At 36.4% G+C, this 19244-nt stretch overlaps 1 protein-coding gene across 8 annotated transcripts in view; it reads left to right on the top strand.

Annotated features, from left to right (window-relative positions):
- LOC106080969 (myosin light chain kinase, smooth muscle) overlaps window positions 1-19244 on the top strand; it is a 171629-nt gene that overhangs the window by 134895 nt on the left and 17490 nt on the right. For 7 of the 8 annotated variants that reach the window (XM_059368416.1, XM_059368415.1, XM_059368420.1 and 4 more), the window contains one exon: window positions 15699-16100. In XM_059368416.1, coding sequence (XP_059224399.1) covers window positions 15699-16100 — 402 coding nt within the window. Of the gene's footprint in view, window positions 1-5062; window positions 5152-15698; window positions 16101-19244 lie in introns of those variants that run through there. The other variant, XM_013242614.2, reaches the window with a different exon arrangement.

The raw sequence follows: 19244 nt of genomic DNA, 5'->3' as shown, positions 1-19244 counted from the left end.
ACTATGGTGAGCCAAATGACTTTAATTATCATAAAATACCATTTGGCGAATACCTGGCCTAAATCGAATGTATAAATAACTTCAGTAAGTTGAATGCAAAATTCAAAAATCAAGAGTCTGAAGTCAAATTCTGATGTCCTCTGTCATTTCGTTCTTTATTTTTGATTGAATTACATGCAAAAAAAAAATCTTCATCGGTATGGGTTGTGCGAAAAAAGTGGCTTGCTTAGGTATCTTCAGTATAAAATGGGATTTCATAACTGTTGTGTGTGTGTGTGTTTACCTTTTTGAAATACAATGGGAGCGATCTGTTGTTGTTGTAAACACATATGTACTTCCATATGGAGTTAGCAATTGTTGACAATCTCTCTTTGGGGGAGCAAGGTCGTTTCGAACTGTGTGGAGAGAAGTGATGTCAACAATTTAGCAACAAAAAGCGCAATAAAAATTTTAAAAAGAGTAAAATTGTGTGTAAGAAGCACTAAATTCGTTTTTTGAAAATTTTTGCAAACATGTGTATAATTTCAAGGAAAAAAATTTGCTAATGTAGCTTAGCGTTAGTATTATTCTTGGAATAAGTAAAAAAATACAGGAAAATCACGACGTGTGAACGAATTGACAAAAAATAATGGGTCGTCGCCATCGAATGCTTGTATTTTAATCGTCCAGCTGTGGATTTTATTGACCTATCAGAACGTCGAGGTTCAAATCATGGGTGGAACACCAGGAAACCAATTTAGTGAAAAATTTTTTTAATGCTGCCAACATTCGTGATGTATTCACCCATACGAGACTTTTCTTCGAAAAGGTGTCTAAGCAGCGCTTTGTTTGGACTCGTCGAAAGTGTACAGATAGGAAAAATATGTTTCAAAAACATGCGCCAACGTTGCCATTATCATACACGGGCGTTGTTTGAAATATTGTCAGCAAGCGTGAATGATTTTGTGAACAAGCGTTGTTGATTCATGCAATGACCGTTTTACGAACCTAAAGTTTAAATGACTCTTAAAACCTTGTTTGCGTATAGCTGGCCGTGGTGCAATGTGGTAAGGCGTTTGTAAACACACAATGAGATTGATGGAACACAGGTTCTCATACTCATCGGCACACAAAATCTTTTTGTGATCTTTAAATAAACTGTGCACTAGAAGTTGTCAGAGTGTGAACGTCTGTGGACGTATTGTTCAACATAACTGTTGTTAGTTTATAAATATTTGTTGTTAATCTAATAACATCTGTGTGTTGATTCACTTTTATGAACGAATGTGGTCATTTTGTCAACGCCGTGCTTGATTTTTTCTATGGGTGTGGTCGTGGTTGCTGATCATTGGATAAAACTTTAATTGGACTTCATTGATTTGAGAGAAGTACATATCCAAACCAAAAACTCAAACTTTACAAAAAGAGTAAAAATCACTAACTAGAAATCGTTTGGCACTAGATGGTACTTTTCTGGTTTTTGGTAAACTAAAAAGCATCAAATCTAGTGCGTAAAACACTAAGTTGGCATCACTGGTGGAGAGCAATCGAGGGGAAATTCCATTGACATACCTTCAAAATTAATTTTCTTGAGTATACGAATTTAACTTATGTTTAGTGCTGGACAATACCCGTGGTTTAGGTGTGATTTAGAGGTGTGCACGGGAGTCGTGAGTTGTCATGTAATGCGTGAATCACGTGATATGTGAGTGAGATCCAAATCTAATCACGTGATCGTGCGTGACCGTATTTGATTTAAAATTCTTATTGCGTGAGCTTGAGTGAATATAGATAAATGGATTTATCTAAGAACATGACGCAGAACTCTTTCTAAATATGCATTATTTCCTTTCCCGTGAAGAAAACTATGGCGTAACGCACGTATATAGGGTTTAGGTAGTGGTAGCTTCCAATGTGTGTATCTTCCATTCTTTTATTTCTTTTCTTTTTGGTGTGCCATATATAAGGCAAAGAATATCTTTCGTTTTGGATTTTCGAAAACCCGAACAGGCCTGAATTTCCATGTCCTCCCATATATGTATGTTCAATGGGATTGAGGTCAGGAGACTGATTAGGTGACGACTTTACCTAAACCCCATTGACCTTTATCGACTGCTTTGCCAATTTACTAGTATATATCCGATGTTGAAACATCAGTTTCCGAAGGATTTTCCATTCTGCATAAGGTAAAATTATATGTTCCAAAATTCCGTCAAAAACAAACAACCATCATCAATAGTTGATGTTTTACGTTTGAGGTCGAGTGTTTCGGACGGTTTTTATGTGATGAGGCATTTGTAATGAATAGATCATAGCATCCTAATATTTCCTTAATTTCTCTATAGAGTTTTGGTTTATTCACTTCGAAATTTTGTTTTAGATGTATTAACCAAAAATCTGGCAACGCATTTATAAAGAAACAGTTCTTCACAAAAGACGCATCCGCGATTTTTTTACAATGGAATCATTAGAAACGCGTGGTGTCATTAAATATTTACATAAAAATGGTTTATCGGGACAAGAAATTCATAATGATATGGTGAATGTGTTAGGTGAAAGTGCTCCTTCATATGCAACAGTAAAAAATTGGGTTTGCTAAATTTAAACGTGGTCGTACAAGCATTGTAGACGTCAAAAAATAGCATCAACAACAGAAATTTTAGCCAAAGTGCATCATATGGTATAAAATGATCGACGAATAAAAGTGCGTGAAATAGCTAATATCATGGACATCTCAAATGATCGAGTCCATTAAATTTTGCAAGAAGAACTACAGACAAAAAAGCTTTCTGAAAGATGAGTGTCACAAAAGAATGAACATTTATCAAGCTTGTTTGGAAAAAAAACGAAAAAAAATTATTTTAAGCGTCGTTTCTCAACTGTTGATGAGACATAGATCCACCACTATACTCCATGGACAAAAGAACAATCCAAACAATGGACTGAAGCTGGAGGAAGTGCCCAAAAGAAGGCAAAAACAATTCATTCGGCTGGTAAGGTTGTGCCAACGGTATTTATTGATTGATTATCTTCAAAAGGGTAAAACAATAAATTCAGAGTACTATTGCAACCTTTTGGATCATTTAAATGTACAAATTCGAGAAAAACGTCCTGGCTTACAACACAAAAAATTTTTTTTTAATCAAGACAACGCACCAGCGCACAAGAGTGTTTAAGCAATGGCTAAAAACCAACGAATTAATGTACGAGTTGCTTGAACACCCACCTTATTCTCCTGATTTAGCTCCCAGTGACATGTACCTGTTCTCAAATCTAAAAAAATCCTTGCTGGTAAGCGTTTACCTCAAATGAAGATGGAATTACAGTTGTAAACCACTATTTTGCAGATCTTGAGGAAATCTATTTTAATCAAGGGATACAATTGCTACATCCATAGAAAAAGTCGTTGACAAAATGGCCACATTCGTTCATAAAAGTGAATCAACACACATATGTTAGTAGATCAACAACAAATATTTAAAAACCAACAACATTTATGTTGAACAAAACGTCCACAGATGTTCACACTCTGACAACTTCTAGTGCACAGTTTATTTAAAGATCACAAAATCTCATTGTGTGTTTACAAACGCCTTAGCACATTGCACCACGGCCGGCTATACACATACTAAGAGTCATTTAAGCTAAAGATTGGTATACATACACATTTTGAAGGGATGATGTCCATAACGGTCAATCATTTACGCTTGTTGACAATGTTTCCAACAACGCCCGTGTATGATAATGGCAACGTTGGCGCATGATTTTGAAACATATTTTTCCTATCTGTGTAGAATATCACTTAATTTGGACATTGTTATGCCAACAAATTTCACTTTTCAAAATATTAGGAGGTAGCACTCCTATTATTTTGAATACAGCTGTATATGTATTGGGTTGCCCAAAAAGTAGCTTGTGACTCGTAATTGCATTCTTTCTTCTGTCTGTTATCAGCTGTAACTTTTAGCTTGCTTTAGAAAAAAAGTGTAAAAAAGTATATTTGATTAAAGTTCATTCTAAGTTTTATTAAAAATGCATTTACTTTCTTTTAAAAAATCCGCAATTACTTTTTGGGCAACCCAATATTTAGAAAAACCTAAGCAAAGTTTAGGTGCATCTTCCCAAGTGAACGACCCAATATATGATCTTATTTATTAATGTCACCCCATAAAACTCACACCCATGCTTTTGAGAACTCAAATTTTGGATTACGCAGATTTCTACATTCACGAGAAAATCGATATTTTAAAAATCCCTTCTGTTTTATAGCCAGTCTTTATGGGAATACCAAGGCTTTCTTTTCAATTTGCAATTAACCTTAACAATTGGCACAATATGATCACTAACATGTGGTATCTTATTGTTTACACTCAAGAACAGATAAGAAATTCCCAAGAGAAAGATGTTTAGCTGGAAATTTGCTATTATTACCTATTATGAAATTTAAGTTTTGCTTCCCCACAAACAATTTACAGCAACAGATTGTTCACGACCAAATGAGTCATTGAGAATAACACGTACATACGTACGTACGCACAAGAGCCAAGTTTTGCACTTTGGTCCAAACTATACCAACAACCACAACAAACATCTTTACAAGAACACGCACATACATACGTCAGAAATATAGGGCACTGGGGAAGCAAGTAACATATTTTTAACCATTCAAATAAACTAAACAACCACAACGATTTATCAAAATAAAAATAAAAACACACAATACAATGAGTTGTAAATCTCTTTCCCACCAAAACCCCACCATCATTTCCAATACAACAAAACGCCGCAAATAGTTTGCCGAAAAGCAAATCAAGATCATAAATACGACATCCCCCCTCTACCATACCATCAATTGTCAAGTGTGAGAGGCCTTTTGTTGCCGTTCGTGTCGTTGTCGTGTCAAAGATGAAGAAGACGAAAGTAAATAAAAAAAAAACAAAACAAAGAGCCCACCCAACCAACTACTACAACTACGCCACTCAAGACCAAGCTCAAAATTTAGCCATACTTGGTAAATTAGCATTTATCATTCAGTATTCAGTAAGTAACGCGATCGGCTCGATGATAGGCATCGACAATTGAATTACGCTGAAAGGAATTTGAATTTAACTAACGATATTCATCGGACACACATTGCCTTAGCAAAATTTTAAAATCGACAATATGGTTAAAGTAAGATAACAGTGCAAACAATTGACAAAACAAAAAAAAAATAAAATAAAATAACACAACGCACACAATAAAGTAAAAAAATACGGTGTTAATAATTAACTGTATTGCAACGTCATACGTTTATTGGTGTCCATATAGTTATCGTATATACATACTTAACATTTGTTTTTATCACAATTAGACGATAAAGATAACAAGAATTTAAATATTTTGTATCTTTTTGGCGCATAACGACCCTGTCGAAGATTAATTGACTTTTGTTGTTGGCAACACAAAGTGAAAAAAAGTGTTGAAAATATTGACAAGCAGTGTTACCGCGAAATACTTATTTTCAGACTGGAATTATTTTGAAAACCGACAAAAATGAATTGGAGCCACAAATTTTTAATTTAAACTATAAAAATATATCCAACTTTAATAATACTTATAAATAAATCCCACTACACCTTTCTTCGTATTTGCGTTCAGAGTTGGCATTTGAAAGCAGCTTATAATCAAGCCTTAAATTCGAATGATTGACATTTGTCATTTTTAGTTTTTAAATTTTGTTTGAAACTTTTAAACCTTTTTATACCCTGCATAGAATTAGGGTGATGGCTAACTTTTGAAAAACCCAGAAATATTGCTCTTATACACTACATGGTATACACAAGAACAAATACATAAGTTTGCTGATACCTATGTATCAACAAACAGTGTCTGCTGATTTAACATTTAAAATTTTTTATTATGGTAGTACTCTGTCAAAATTTTTTGAATTGCAAAGCAACAATTAAAGCATTCCTATACACAAATATAAACTTAAAGTTATCAAATTTGGAGAAAATTAGAAAAACAAAACAAGTAAGAGCGTTCTAAGTTCGGCCGGGACGAATCTTATATACACTCCACCATGGATCGCATTTGTCGAGTTCTTTGCGCGGTACCACTTTATAGGCAAACAGGGAATAAAGGATAAGAATTGTTATGCTATTGGAGATATATCAAGTAATAGTTCGATTCGAACCATAAGTGTATTGAACGTTGAAGAACATAGTAGTAGTCATCGGGTAATATTTCGGTCCATTCGGATAAGAATTGTGCCTTGTAGGGCTCAAGAAGCATAATCGGGAGATCGGTTTATATGGGAGCTGTATCAAGCTAAAGATCGATTCAGACCATATTGGACACGCATGTGAAAGTCATGGGGGAAGCCGTTGTACAAAATTTCCTCAAAACCGGATGAGAATTGCGGCCTCTAAAGGCTTAAGAAGTCAAGATCCCAAATCGGTTTATATGGCAGCTACATCCAGGTTATGTACCGATTTGAGCCATACTTAGCATAGTTTTTAGATTATAACAAAACACCTCATGCAAAATTTCGGCCAAAGCGGATGAGAATTGCGCCCTCTAGCGGCTCAAGAAGTCAAGATCCCAGATCAGTTTATATGGCACCTATACTAGGTTATAAACGGATTTTAACCATTTTTAGCATAGTTGTTGGAAGTGATACTAAAACACCACGTGCAAAATAATAGACAAATCAGATAAGAATTGCGCACTCTAAAAGCTGAAGAAGATCGGTTTATATGGCACCTAAACCAGGTTATGAACGGATTTTAACCATAGCATAGTTGTTGGAAGTGATACCAAAACACCACGTGCAAAATTTCAGTCAAATCAGGCGAAAATTTCACCCTCTACAGGCTCAAGAATTGAACACCCAAGATCGGTTTATATAGCAGCTATATCAAAACAGCTGATTTTATAGAGGGGAAAAAGTTGAAAAAAGTTCAGATTCAATAAAAAAAAATGATAGAATCAATTAATTTTTTAATTAAAAATTTCCAAAATTTAAATTACGATCGAATCGGATTCAATTAAAAAATTAAAATTAATTAATAAATCCGCAATTACTTTTTGGGCAACCCAATACATGGTTGTTATATCCAAAGCTAATGTCCGTACGCCTTTTTGGTTGAAATCACTCTACAGCCTCAAGATCATAGATGGTCTATATCTTAAAATAGCGCCTTTTGTGTCGATCTTTCGATAAGAAATCTTGAGCTCATAAAAGTTGACGTTTTGTCCCGATTTCAAAGAACAAACGTTCCGAGTTTGGATAAAGCAATCTCTTGATTTAAGGGTTTAAGCCCAGAAATGCACTTTTATTACGCATTTTCGTTGTTACAGTGATTTGCATGGTCTCAACATCTGAATATGAACCAGGTCTGACCATATTTGTGTGCAGCTGACATATAGCCCTGTTTTCCATGGAAGAGATTCCTTAACGCTCGTAGCAGTTAAATCAATATCCGAACTTATTTTTTTCCTGAAATTTACAATATACACGACATCCATGGTTTTATTCTGGATTTTAAACGAATACACATAAACGACTAAAACGGAAACAATTTTGAGTTATCCCCGGTGATTTTTCAGTAATCAGTAATAACTTAGTATTGATATATTGGAAAAACCTACCAAAAATTGAGGGCAGCGAATAAAAACCTACCAATTTTGGCTGGATCCTAACAAAAACAGCAACACTGGTCCTAACATGTACTACAGTATGTACAGACAATGTCAAGTGTCATATAATTCCTCAAAAGTCTCGCAAAATAGTGAAAGCGTATAGAGATGTGGGTTGTGTACGCAAATATTTATACCCACCACCATAGGATGGGGTATACTCATCTAGTCATTCTGTTTGTAATACCTCGAAATAATCGTCTAAGACCCCATAAAGTATATATATTCTTGATCGTGTCGATTTGAACCTGATATAACTCCCATATAAACCGATCTCCCGATTTCACTTGTTGAGCCCTTACAATCCGCAATTTTTGGCCGATTTGCCTGAAATTTTTCATGCAGTGTTCTGTTACTACTTCCAACAACTGTACCAAATACGGTCCAAATCATTCTATAACCTGATATTGGTCCCATGTAAACCGGTCTCTCGATCGCCTTTGTTCGGTTCCTAGAGCTATAGTTTTTGCTGGTTTGACTGAAGTTTGGCATGTAGAATAAAATTATGTCCTTCAACTAAATTTATTTTGTATACATTTTTAGCAGAATCCATGGTTGTGGGTTCCCAAGATTCGGCTCAGCCGAACTTAGCACGCATTTACTTGTTTTGATTTATTTTACTAGCTTTTTTCTTGTTCACAGATATTAGACGGCAATTAAGGGTGATATCTAAAATTTAGTTATACGTATTGGCTAGATGAATATGTGATTCAGCAAAGTAGAAATGTTAATATCAAAAAAATTTAGATCATGAGAATAAATTAAGTGTACGTATTGTACATTTAGTTGATGTATCTAAAATTTAGTTATACGTATTGGCTAGATGAATATGTGATTCAGCAAAGTAGAAATGTTCATATCAAAAAAATTTAGATCATGAGAATAAATTAAGTGTACGTATTGTACATTTAGTTGATTGACTGTATATTATATTTGCTGTAATAATGATTATTTTTGTATTTTACATAGATTCAACTTTTTAAGCTCCAAAATTTGTAATCAGTTCTTCTAAATTGGTTAGTAATGTTAAAGGGGCAACACTGTTGACAATCAGTTGCGATAATGTAACTCTCTTTATTTTTCTCTCACCTAAGAAAGCGTGTGATATTAAAAAAAAATCTTTTACTTGATGATTGATGTGTTTCGCTTCCACTCTCTCTCTCTCTCCGTATCATGCCATAATCGAGAATAACAGTTCTTATTACTACTTTGCTTTATCTATATTCTATCTATGAGGGAATAAAGAGAACAATACCTGTATGCGCGCCTCTTATTAAAGAACAAAACCCCTTAATTTGCAAAGTGTTTGTGTTGCTTGTGTAGCTACCGTTGTTGACAGCAGAGTGTTTTTCTTTTTTAAATGCAAGTGTAATTGGTTTTCCAACTTAGTTCAGCGGCAATTTCTCAATCGTTAAGTGTGTTCTAATTTCATATCGAATAGTCGTTGCGGTGTTAGAAAAAAAAATACAACCAAGTCAACAAATAACCCAACGGCCGACGGCTTTCTCGGAATAAAGGCTAGATGGCTGTGCAGTCCCTGGGAACTCAAAAGACTACATAAAAATTAAAATTTATTTACTTTATTACTCAAGTATGTTGGTGTCTCGGAAAAAGTGTTGTGAAATTTTTATATTGATTCATGATTGTTATACACCACCTCTCCTATACCTCCTGTTGCTCTCGTTTGTTTCAAGACCTTCTTTCCCTCCTTGGTTTTATTTAAATATATGTATGTCGCGACATTGTTTTTTATCGTCTTCGCTTTGTATATACAGCTGAAAAATTCGTTGAAATTTTGGATTTTTAACAAAAAATACATGTATATATTCGTACATTTAAAAAAAATATATATGGTGGTTGATAATGGAAACAAGTGAAATAAAATAAAAAATTTAATTGAATTTCAGTTTTTGCTAAAGAGAGTTGTAAAATTAAAAAGCTGATAACGTTCATTAAGGGACAACTCCATGTTACACAGTGCAACAAAATCTCAAGAAACTATGAATGTAAATTCCGTGACATTGCAACATTTGTTGATTTAAATTTGAAAAAAAAATGTGTATAAAAGACTGCTGAATTGAGTAAAGCATTATTTTAAATATTTCAATAAAATCGACAATTTTTAAAAAGAGCGAAATAAAAAGTATAATTAACAAGTTATAGTCCGATTGGGACCATAAATGAATTGAATGTTGGAGACCATAGTAGAAGTCACTGTGTACTATTTCAGCCAATTCGAGTAAGAATTGTGCCCTTTTGGGGCTCAAGAATATTTGACAAGTATGTTGAAGGTCATGGCCGAAGCCGTTGTACAAAATTTCAGCCAAATCGGATAAAAATTTCGCCCTCTGGAGGCTCAAGAAGTCAAGATCCCAGATCGGTTTATATGGCAACTATATCAGGTTATAGATCGATTTGAACATTTGATCGATTTTACACAATTGTTAAAAGTCATAACAAACACTTCATGCAAAATTTCACCCAAATCGGATAAAAATTGCGCCCTCTAGTGCATCAAGAAGTCAAAATTCAAATTCGGTTTATATGGCAGCTATATTAGGTTATGGACCGTTTTAAAGCATACTTAGCACAGTTGTTGGAAGTCATAACAAAACATTTCATGCAAAATGTTAGTCAAATTGGATAAGAATTGTGCCCTCTTGTCGCCAAAGAAGTCAAGACCCCAGATAGGTTTATATGACAGCTATATCTGGTTATGGACTGATTTCAACCATACTCAGCACAGTTATTGAAAGTCATAATAAAAAACCTTATGCAAAATTTCAGCCAAATCGGATAAGAATTGTGCCCTCTAGTGGCTCAAGAAATCAAGATTCAAGATCCAAGATCAGTTTATATGGCAGCTATATCAAAACATGGACCGATATATTCCATTTACAATCCCAACCGACCTACACTAATAAGAAGTATTTGTGCAAATTTCATGCGGCTAGCTTTACTCCTTCCAAAGTTAGCGTGCATTCGACAGACGGACATGGCTAGATCGACTTAAAATATCATGACGATCAAGAATATATATACTTTATGGGGTCTAAGACGAATATTTCGAGGAGTTACAAACAGAATGACGAAATTATTGGGTTACCCAAAAAGTAATTTGGGATTTTTCATATAGTCGGCGTTGACAAATTTTTTCACAGCTTGTGACTCTGTAATTGCATTCTTTCTGCTGTCAGTTATCAGCTGTTACTTTTAGCTAGCTTTAGAAAAAAAGTGTAAAAAAAATATGTTTGATTAAAGTTCATTATAAGTTTTACTAAAAATGCATTTACTTTCTTTTAAAAAATCCGCAATTACTTTTTGGGCAACCTATAATTTATATAAAATCAGTGCCTAATTAATACTTGTAAACCGTAACATGTTTATTCTGTCGTTCGAATAATGTATAGAGAAGGTCTCACACTAAATCTTAATAAACAACTCATTGCCTTATGACACTGATAATTCGGATAAATATTGGATGCTCTGCCTCTATAGAAAAAAAAATTAACGGGTTTGTCATAACAGAGGCACGGCTACTAAGAGGAGATTTCGAAGTCGTTGTTTACAAACTTTAGCCTATTCGCATGTTTTCAAATCAAAGCGAAAACAACTTTTCAATTTTATATTGGGCTACATAATCTTGCTACGTTTTTAGCACTCAGTTTGCGACCATATGTTTTTCGTGGCCCTTTGAGCTTTATCCACTTTATCCATAGACTCCAGTTCCATCAATGTCTAATTTGTGTCCTAGTCTTGCAAGCTCGTATGCTCTACAATGCCCTGATATCTGGATGGATATTACTGTGGCCCGGCAAAAAAAAGAGTGCATTTTGGACTATTAAGCCATTTCGTGGAGAGATCTGTGACTGTCGAGATCCGCTCGTTCATAAATACCTATGATGTTCGATACGACAAGCCGAGTTATTGGCGCCTCTAAATAACCAATCGCCCTTTTATTCCCACTGTGATCGATCCTATGGACCGGAACGAGCTTGCTCGTTTAAAGCAGTTTGACGAGGATTGCTACCTTCACATGCAAATGTGGCTACAATAACATCACCCCATTATCCGATCGCCATAATTGACTTTTTGAATCTCTAAAAGTCTCAGTTTTCATCCGATTTAACTGAAATTTGGTAAATATAACCTGTCCTGAATATTTGACAATATCGGATATCGACATCATTCTCCTAAGGAAACGTGGCGCATCAAGTTGGTTCACCTTCGCCTTCTTAGAAATAATATAACATCGTCTGCGTAGTAAACCAGTCTGCTACGCTGGTAGAAGTATCCTTAATAGGTTATTTATGGTAGTTACCCAGCGTAGCTCAAAGGTTAGCATGTCCGCCTATGACGCTAAACGACTGTGTTCGAATCCTGGCGAGAACATTAGAATAACATTTCGGCGGTGGCTAAGCCGCTATAATTTGTGAAAATTGTGAGGTCCTATACCATGCATAGAAGTCATGTAAAAACTTCTCTCCAAATAGTTCAGCGTTGGTTATCCCCTCCTAATACTGGCGACATTTGTGAGGTATTTTGTCATGTAAGGACTTGTCTCAGAAAGAGGAATCGGGCCTGTAGCACGCCGCTCGGACTCGGCTACAAAAAGGAGGCCCCTTATCATTGAGGTTAAACTTCAATCAGGTGTTACCGTTGTGCGACTAAAGGCGGAATTTCTGACCTTTTTAAAAGTCAAATGACGTTTGTGTAACCTTTTGATATTGAAACTTTCTTAAAATTGTTGCTTAAATGTGCGATTTTTTCAATAAAACTCCGACTTTTATGCAGTTACCAGAAAATTATTTTTAGTTAAACGTAGAAACATTTCCAAAAGGTGTCTGGTGGTTTCTTCTTTACTATCAAACTGTTTTTCAAGATATCTGCCTCCGCTCCATGTTTTGATTTTTCCTGTCTTTGTGAACCGCCAGGTGTTTATTCACATGTCTCTCTGGCTCTACCATATTCTTCGAATCTTATAAAAGCCAGTCAACATTTGTTTGCCTCAATTTTTCTATAAGCAAGAGGTAAAGGAAAAAGATCACTTGATCGATTGTCTCGTGTTTTCTAACCTCGTTTGGTACTGAATGGTCTCTATTTTTGCTGAAGTTCAAAACCGAACACAGACATGGCTTATCTTCACTATGGTATAGGATTTTATAAAGTCGCCTTCGCCCGACTTCGTTGTTTTTATTCTTTTGTAAAATGATAAATAATCATTGTGCGGCTATTTTTTTAGAAAACAAATTTTTAAAGAAAAAGCGACTTTTTGCGTGACCTTTTCTGTGGTATGCTTAGTCCATCCCCTAAAGGCCTTTCTACGCTTATGGTAGTCACACATTGGAGTAGCGGTAAAATGCCCCCCTGTGCCTTGGCTCATTTTTGCCTGTATCTTTACGTCATGGGACACACAAGCATATAGTTCATCCGGTCTCTAAGAAACCGTTCCACCTGGCACTGGTCTAAGGATTGGATCAGTGTGTCCGTCCTCACTTCGACAAAAGTTACCACAGCTCTCCAGCTATCCTCTCTGCAGCACATCTTCGTTGTTAGGTTTTCTGCTCTTATTTCACGTTTCTGATCTTCTAGTCGCGCCCGGCTGTAGTGCCAGCGGATGACTGAGCGTAGTCGCTATCATCCACTACCTATTCTTTTTCGTAGATGCAGAATGATGATCGGTATTTTCCCATTCTATGTAGGTACTTGCGGAAGTACCCGTGTCCAGATGTTGCATGCGTCAAATAGAAGTTTACGTCACCTTTCTTTGTACCAACATCGACTCCTGTTGGGAGTCCTGTTCAGTTTGATGACATATATTTTCATCCGCTCTAGGGCCTTCCATTCCGGAAATGACGACAACAGCGGGTACAGACACTGTTCGGTAAGATGACGTAACTCTTAGATCGGCCGCCCTCTGTACCGAATGCAGCGCCTTAAACCTGCTTCTGGTCTGTGGGGATTTACCCCAAATCTCGCTTCCAAATAAAAGAATACTATTGCAGGAGGTCACCGTCGCGCAGAAGTTAGCATGTCTACCTATGGCGCTGCACGGCTGGGTTCGAATCCTCACAAGACCATTTTCAGCGGTGGTTTTCCCCTTCTAATGCTGGAAACATTTGAGAAAAACTTTTCTCCAAAGAGTTGTCGCACTGCGGCATACTGTTCGGAGCTTTGACTTAAATTGGCCAAATTGGCCCTATTGCCAACTTCCCTGGGCGGAAGACATGTTGCTGGCTTAAGAGTCCGCCTCTTGCGACGACTTCCTCTATCAGCTTTCCCGCTATGTCCAGCATACACACAGACATTTCCCATTGCTGATAAAAACCAGCCTTTGTTACATCTGGAAATATTCCTTCTGACAAACATCTGTTAAAGCTGTTCAAAGGCATTTCTGATATTTTCTCGGCGATTATCTTCCTGACTGCTACTGGGACTCCTGGGACATAGACATGCTGCTTATATCTTAGCAATTGTATGCTCTATTTTATATCATGGTATCTGCAATACGTTGCGTGGTTTTGACGTATACTGACGCATAACTTGCCATGGGAATAAACATCACCCTTTTTCTTGCTAGTCCTTCGGAGTAAATAAAAGTTTCAGGCACGTTGTTAATATAGCGGCAAGTGAGGCGCCAGTTGGTCCGCCTCTCTCTTCAGTAACGCCGGAAATATTCATCAGGTCCTGGTGACTTAAATGGTTCAGAGCTTCTCAAGGCTTTCTTGGGCTCAAATTCCTATATGATGAGCTCCGGTCAACCTCATTATTCCCGAATTCCAATGTTTCCGGGTGTTCTTTGTATCCCGCGGAACATGACCTCTACTCATACTCCCATGATAGTCACTGGTCTAACTAACATGACGTCTACTAACGTTACAGTTTTGACATAAGTTTTTGAGGGAAACTTTGACGGTTTCATTAACGCTATAGACCTGTTCGCTGAAAAGCTTCCTGAAGGTCAGTTTTGCGGCTATGTTCATCTTATTGTATATATATTCCCTATCCATAAGATACATAAATACATATATCCCCTATTTAAATAATCGACCTAATGCCAAAATAATTACTTTTACAACATATGTATCGAGATTACGACATCAACGCACGCCACGATGGTTGTTTCCTTACAGTATCATATACATTTTAATCTTCGTTTGTCATGTTAGGTTAGGTTGAAAAGAGGGTGCAGATATTAATCCGCCCATGTCACTATAGACATACTCCTAAGCCAGTAATCGGCTTGTTGTGCGCTCTAAAAACTAAAAAGTAATCTCGAAAAATCCTTAATTGTTTTCCATACTCCTTAAGTATGTTCATGTCTGGTATTGTGTTCTCTCCTAAGTTCCGGTATCTGTTACCCGCGAAAGCCGGGCAATGACATAGGTAATGCTCCAACGTCCAATGACAGTTCTTAAATTGTTTGCTTTGTCGAAGGTACCATCTTTAAGCAATCTGTTGTGATTGCAGTTACCAACGTTGATCAGTATTGTTTATCACTTTTTTATGAACTTACTTTATTTACTGATAACACTATTTTCTCCCTCTTTCATCGGATCCGTAAATCAGAAAAATCGGTGTTTTTTTTTTGCTCCCCAGCATCATCGTTCGGAAATATGAATAGTGTCATTGGTTTAGAAGACTTTCGACGAACGAACGTATTGATGAACATTGGCTCATATAGTAGAGATGATAAAAAATATTAAAAGGGAAATAAAAAAATTCTTAATCTAAAATTATACGCATAAATCAATTTTTTTTTTAATTTTATCCTTGAAATTGCAATAAATGAAATATTTCAACTTAACACAAAAAAAAATTATTTAAAAATAGTAATAAACTCAAATAAATTTAATGTTACCAATCTAAAATTAATAATCTTCCTTTATCATGAATATGATTTTTATTATCTTCTATGCAATCAACTAAACATTCCCCAGGGAAAACCAAAAACACACATATCATTTTATTATCTCTTGTTTAAGTTTCAATATTAATGTGTGTTTTTATGTCTGGCTGTCTGTCTGTCGTTTTAGCTGGAGTCATCTCCCACCGATGGTTTGCGCATTTTGCACATAAACAATGTTACCTTGGCCCACAGCGGAGAAGTTCAATTGGTCGTAACACATCCTGGTAAACCATGCTCCAGTCTTAAAGCATACACAACTTTGGCCGTAATACCTAAACCGTCCACGAAGCAGCTGCAACAGCAACAACAGCACCAGCACCATAACCTACACAACACAATTGAGGAACACGTGCCCATTAAAGAAAACGCCAAAGATCAACTACTCCAACAGCAGCAACAGCAACAACAACAACTACCCGCCTGTATTTTGGAAGGTCCACAAGATTGTACAGCGCTAATTGGAGGTTGCGTTCGTCTGTCTGTCATTTATGAAGGATTACCAAAACCGCAAGTCATCTGGTATAAGGCGGTAAGTGTTGATGTAGCTGTCATTCATTCAAGCAAACCATCCTCCATGCATTATCATCCATATCTACATACATATCGTATTTACTAATTTGGGAATAGGGTTGCCGTCAAAAAAATAAATATTTAGAGCAATTTAAAAAAATATTGGTTTTTCTATCAAATTTCGAGATTTTGTATAGAAGCAAAATTCGACAGTAACAAAAATTCGGGTTGGTAGGGCACTCCCACCTATTTGATGTTCGAAAATGCCAGATCTACGTGTTGTGAAACTCATTTAGTCTCTAGGTTTTCCTCGCAGGATTTTGGTGATATTTAGTACATTTTTTAATTGAAAAAAAATGTTTTATATGTCACGAATGAAAGGTGTGGGCAGGGTAAAAAATTTATATTTTTCACAAATTCTTGCAAGAATTTATCGCAAAAAAACATGTGCTTTCATTGTAAACCAAGTCCAACGTTTTTCACAAAAGAAGATTACTTGTCAAAAATGTTCTTTATGTGAGACGAATTATTGGAATACCTCTTCCCTAACTAGAGCTGCACTTTTTCAAAGAAAAATGTTCTACTCATTCATCGTTAATGGTTTATGTGGAAAAAACGACCAAGAGAGTTTTCACCAAATTTGTTATATAGATTATGACACTACTACACCATACAAGATACAAGTGACCTACGGTGGAACCTGTCTCTTTGGTGGTGAGAATGTTCCATTTACAGAAAGCGCAAAATACCTGAATGTTTTGCTGGACAGGAAATTGAACTTCAAATCCAACATTTTGGAAAGGGCAATAAAGGCCACTCTTGCCCTATACACCTGCAAGAGAGCCATTGGCAAAAGTTGGGGATTTAGACCGCGTGTCATGCATTGTCAGACCTATTATGCTATATGGTGTTGTGGTCTGGTGGACGGCGCTTCAAAAATCAACCTACTGCTCAATACTTAACCGGATCCAAAGGATGGCTTGTTTGTGCATCACAGCCGCACTGAGGACGACATCATCTGATGCACTGAATTTAATGCTACATCTTATGCCTGTGGAAATTGTAGCTACCCAAATTGCAGCGACCACTGTCGTGAGGTTAAGGGAGCTTTCTCATTGGTCATGTGGCGGCCACGGACAGTGTGTTATACTTGATACAATATCCAATACCCCACATGAGCCACTTTTTGATAAAAATTTCTGTACCACTATTCCTGATAGAACCGATTGGAACTACCATATCCCTGGTAACAGAAGTTACATAGATGGATGGTTCCAAACTGAACGACCAGGTGGGCTTTGGGGTGTACTCTAAAGATCTAGAACTGGTCATATCGAAGAGGTTACCCGACCACTGCAGTTTGTATCAAGCAGAGATCCTTGCAATTAAGGAAGTAGTGGAATAGCTAAGATATAATGTCATTACGACGATTGGCATAAATATCTTCTCAGACAGCCAGGCAGCCATTAAATCCCTGGAGAACGTATTTCTGAACACAAAAACCGCCCTCGGCTGTCGCAGATCTGAACAGTTCAAAATTCACCTGTTCAGGGTGCCGAGCCATAGAGATATCCCAGGGAATTCTAAAGCAGACGAGCTTGCGAGACTAGGAACTACCTTAAACACTCCAGGGACACTGGAATCTGTGGGTATGCCTCTAGCGACATGTAAGGTAAGTTTTCAGGACCAGGCCCGAAGGGCAACGAATGATAGATGATCACAAAGAGGGGGCTATGAGCATTCCAAGACTATGTGCCCTCATCTAAACTTGAAGAGGTCTACTGCTTTGCTGTCATTGGCTAGAACCGACGTCTCAATCATTGTGTCCGTCATGACAGGTCACTGTCTAATCGGAAAACATGCTGACAGACTATGGGTTGCCAGCAACGACTTTTGCACAAGCTGTAGGGACATCGAGGAAGAAGAGACTATAGAGCACCTTCTGTATGTGTGTGTCACTAGCAGTTAGAAGGAGTTCCACTTTAGGTTTTCATTTCTTTGGGAACCTGTCTGATTTAACGGATGTGAACATTCGCAAGTTAATGGGCTTTTTAAATCGATTTGGATGGTTCAACGGCAGGAACTAGGAGGCATCTTCCTTCTTCTGTTCATGTGGTATCACAAGGGACGAAAACGTCTAAGTGAGTCTGATGGCAGACTGCCAATTAAACCTAATCTAACCTAAATTCAGATCAAAATATCTTCTTGGGCTAAGGTAGTATACAAATTTATCTATTTTGGTAGTGGCAACCCTATCATTGTTTGTGATCCATAATGGGATATTTTCTCTTATACATTCAAACACTGATTGATCCAAGTGTTTGTATGAACTTTTTTCTATATTTGTGCACTATAATAATATTTTTTTCAATGACGTCAATGAAAAGTTCATTAATATGTATCTTTATCTCATTAGACAAGAGTCTGGAAACTCAAGGGTAGTTGATTTGCCATTTTTGGCCAATATAAACAAAACCATAGACAAATGTTGGACAATTTTGGTAAGAGGTTACATCTGTAATGGCGGCATCTGAAATAAGGTGGCGGCACCTCCCAATGACAGTTAACATTGCATCTGTATCCATGTTTTTATCTAGCAGTAAAGATTATGGGGACAGATGATGATGTGATATAGGTGTTATGGGAAGAAACAATGCAAATTTATTTTTTTATTATTGGAATATTTGTCATTGCGTTGGGTTTTTTATTAACATCTCGATTCATATTTGAAAAATAATCCGCCCAAGCTTGAGATTGTAATAGCATCGATAGAGATATTTCATCAATTGAAGATAATCGTCTGGTATTGTTGTTATGTCGGATTATCGATCAATTACTTTCTTTTCGATTAAATGACTTTATAAAAATTATCGAATATTTATAGCTGTAATTAAATTTATTCACACGATTTAAGTGTCAATCTTGAGAGGTTTTTCAAATTTTTATAATCCCATCTTAGGATGGGGATATACTACTTCCATTGAAACACCTTGAATTTTCGATATAACACCTCATAAATACATGTGTTTATTCTTGATCGATTTGACATTGGAGGCAACCGTACCTGAGTTCGAATCCTGGCGAGAACATCAGAAAAAATTTTCAGCGGTGTTTATCTCCTTCTAATTTGTGACATTTGTGAGGTGCTATGCCATGCATAGAA

This window comes from Stomoxys calcitrans, chromosome 5, assembly GCF_963082655.1.
Source record: "Stomoxys calcitrans chromosome 5, idStoCalc2.1, whole genome shotgun sequence".
Classification (NCBI taxonomy): domain Eukaryota; kingdom Metazoa; phylum Arthropoda; class Insecta; order Diptera; family Muscidae; genus Stomoxys; species Stomoxys calcitrans.
The sequence above is the reverse complement of the archived record's forward strand: the minus strand, read 5'-3'. Positions and strand labels throughout refer to the sequence as shown.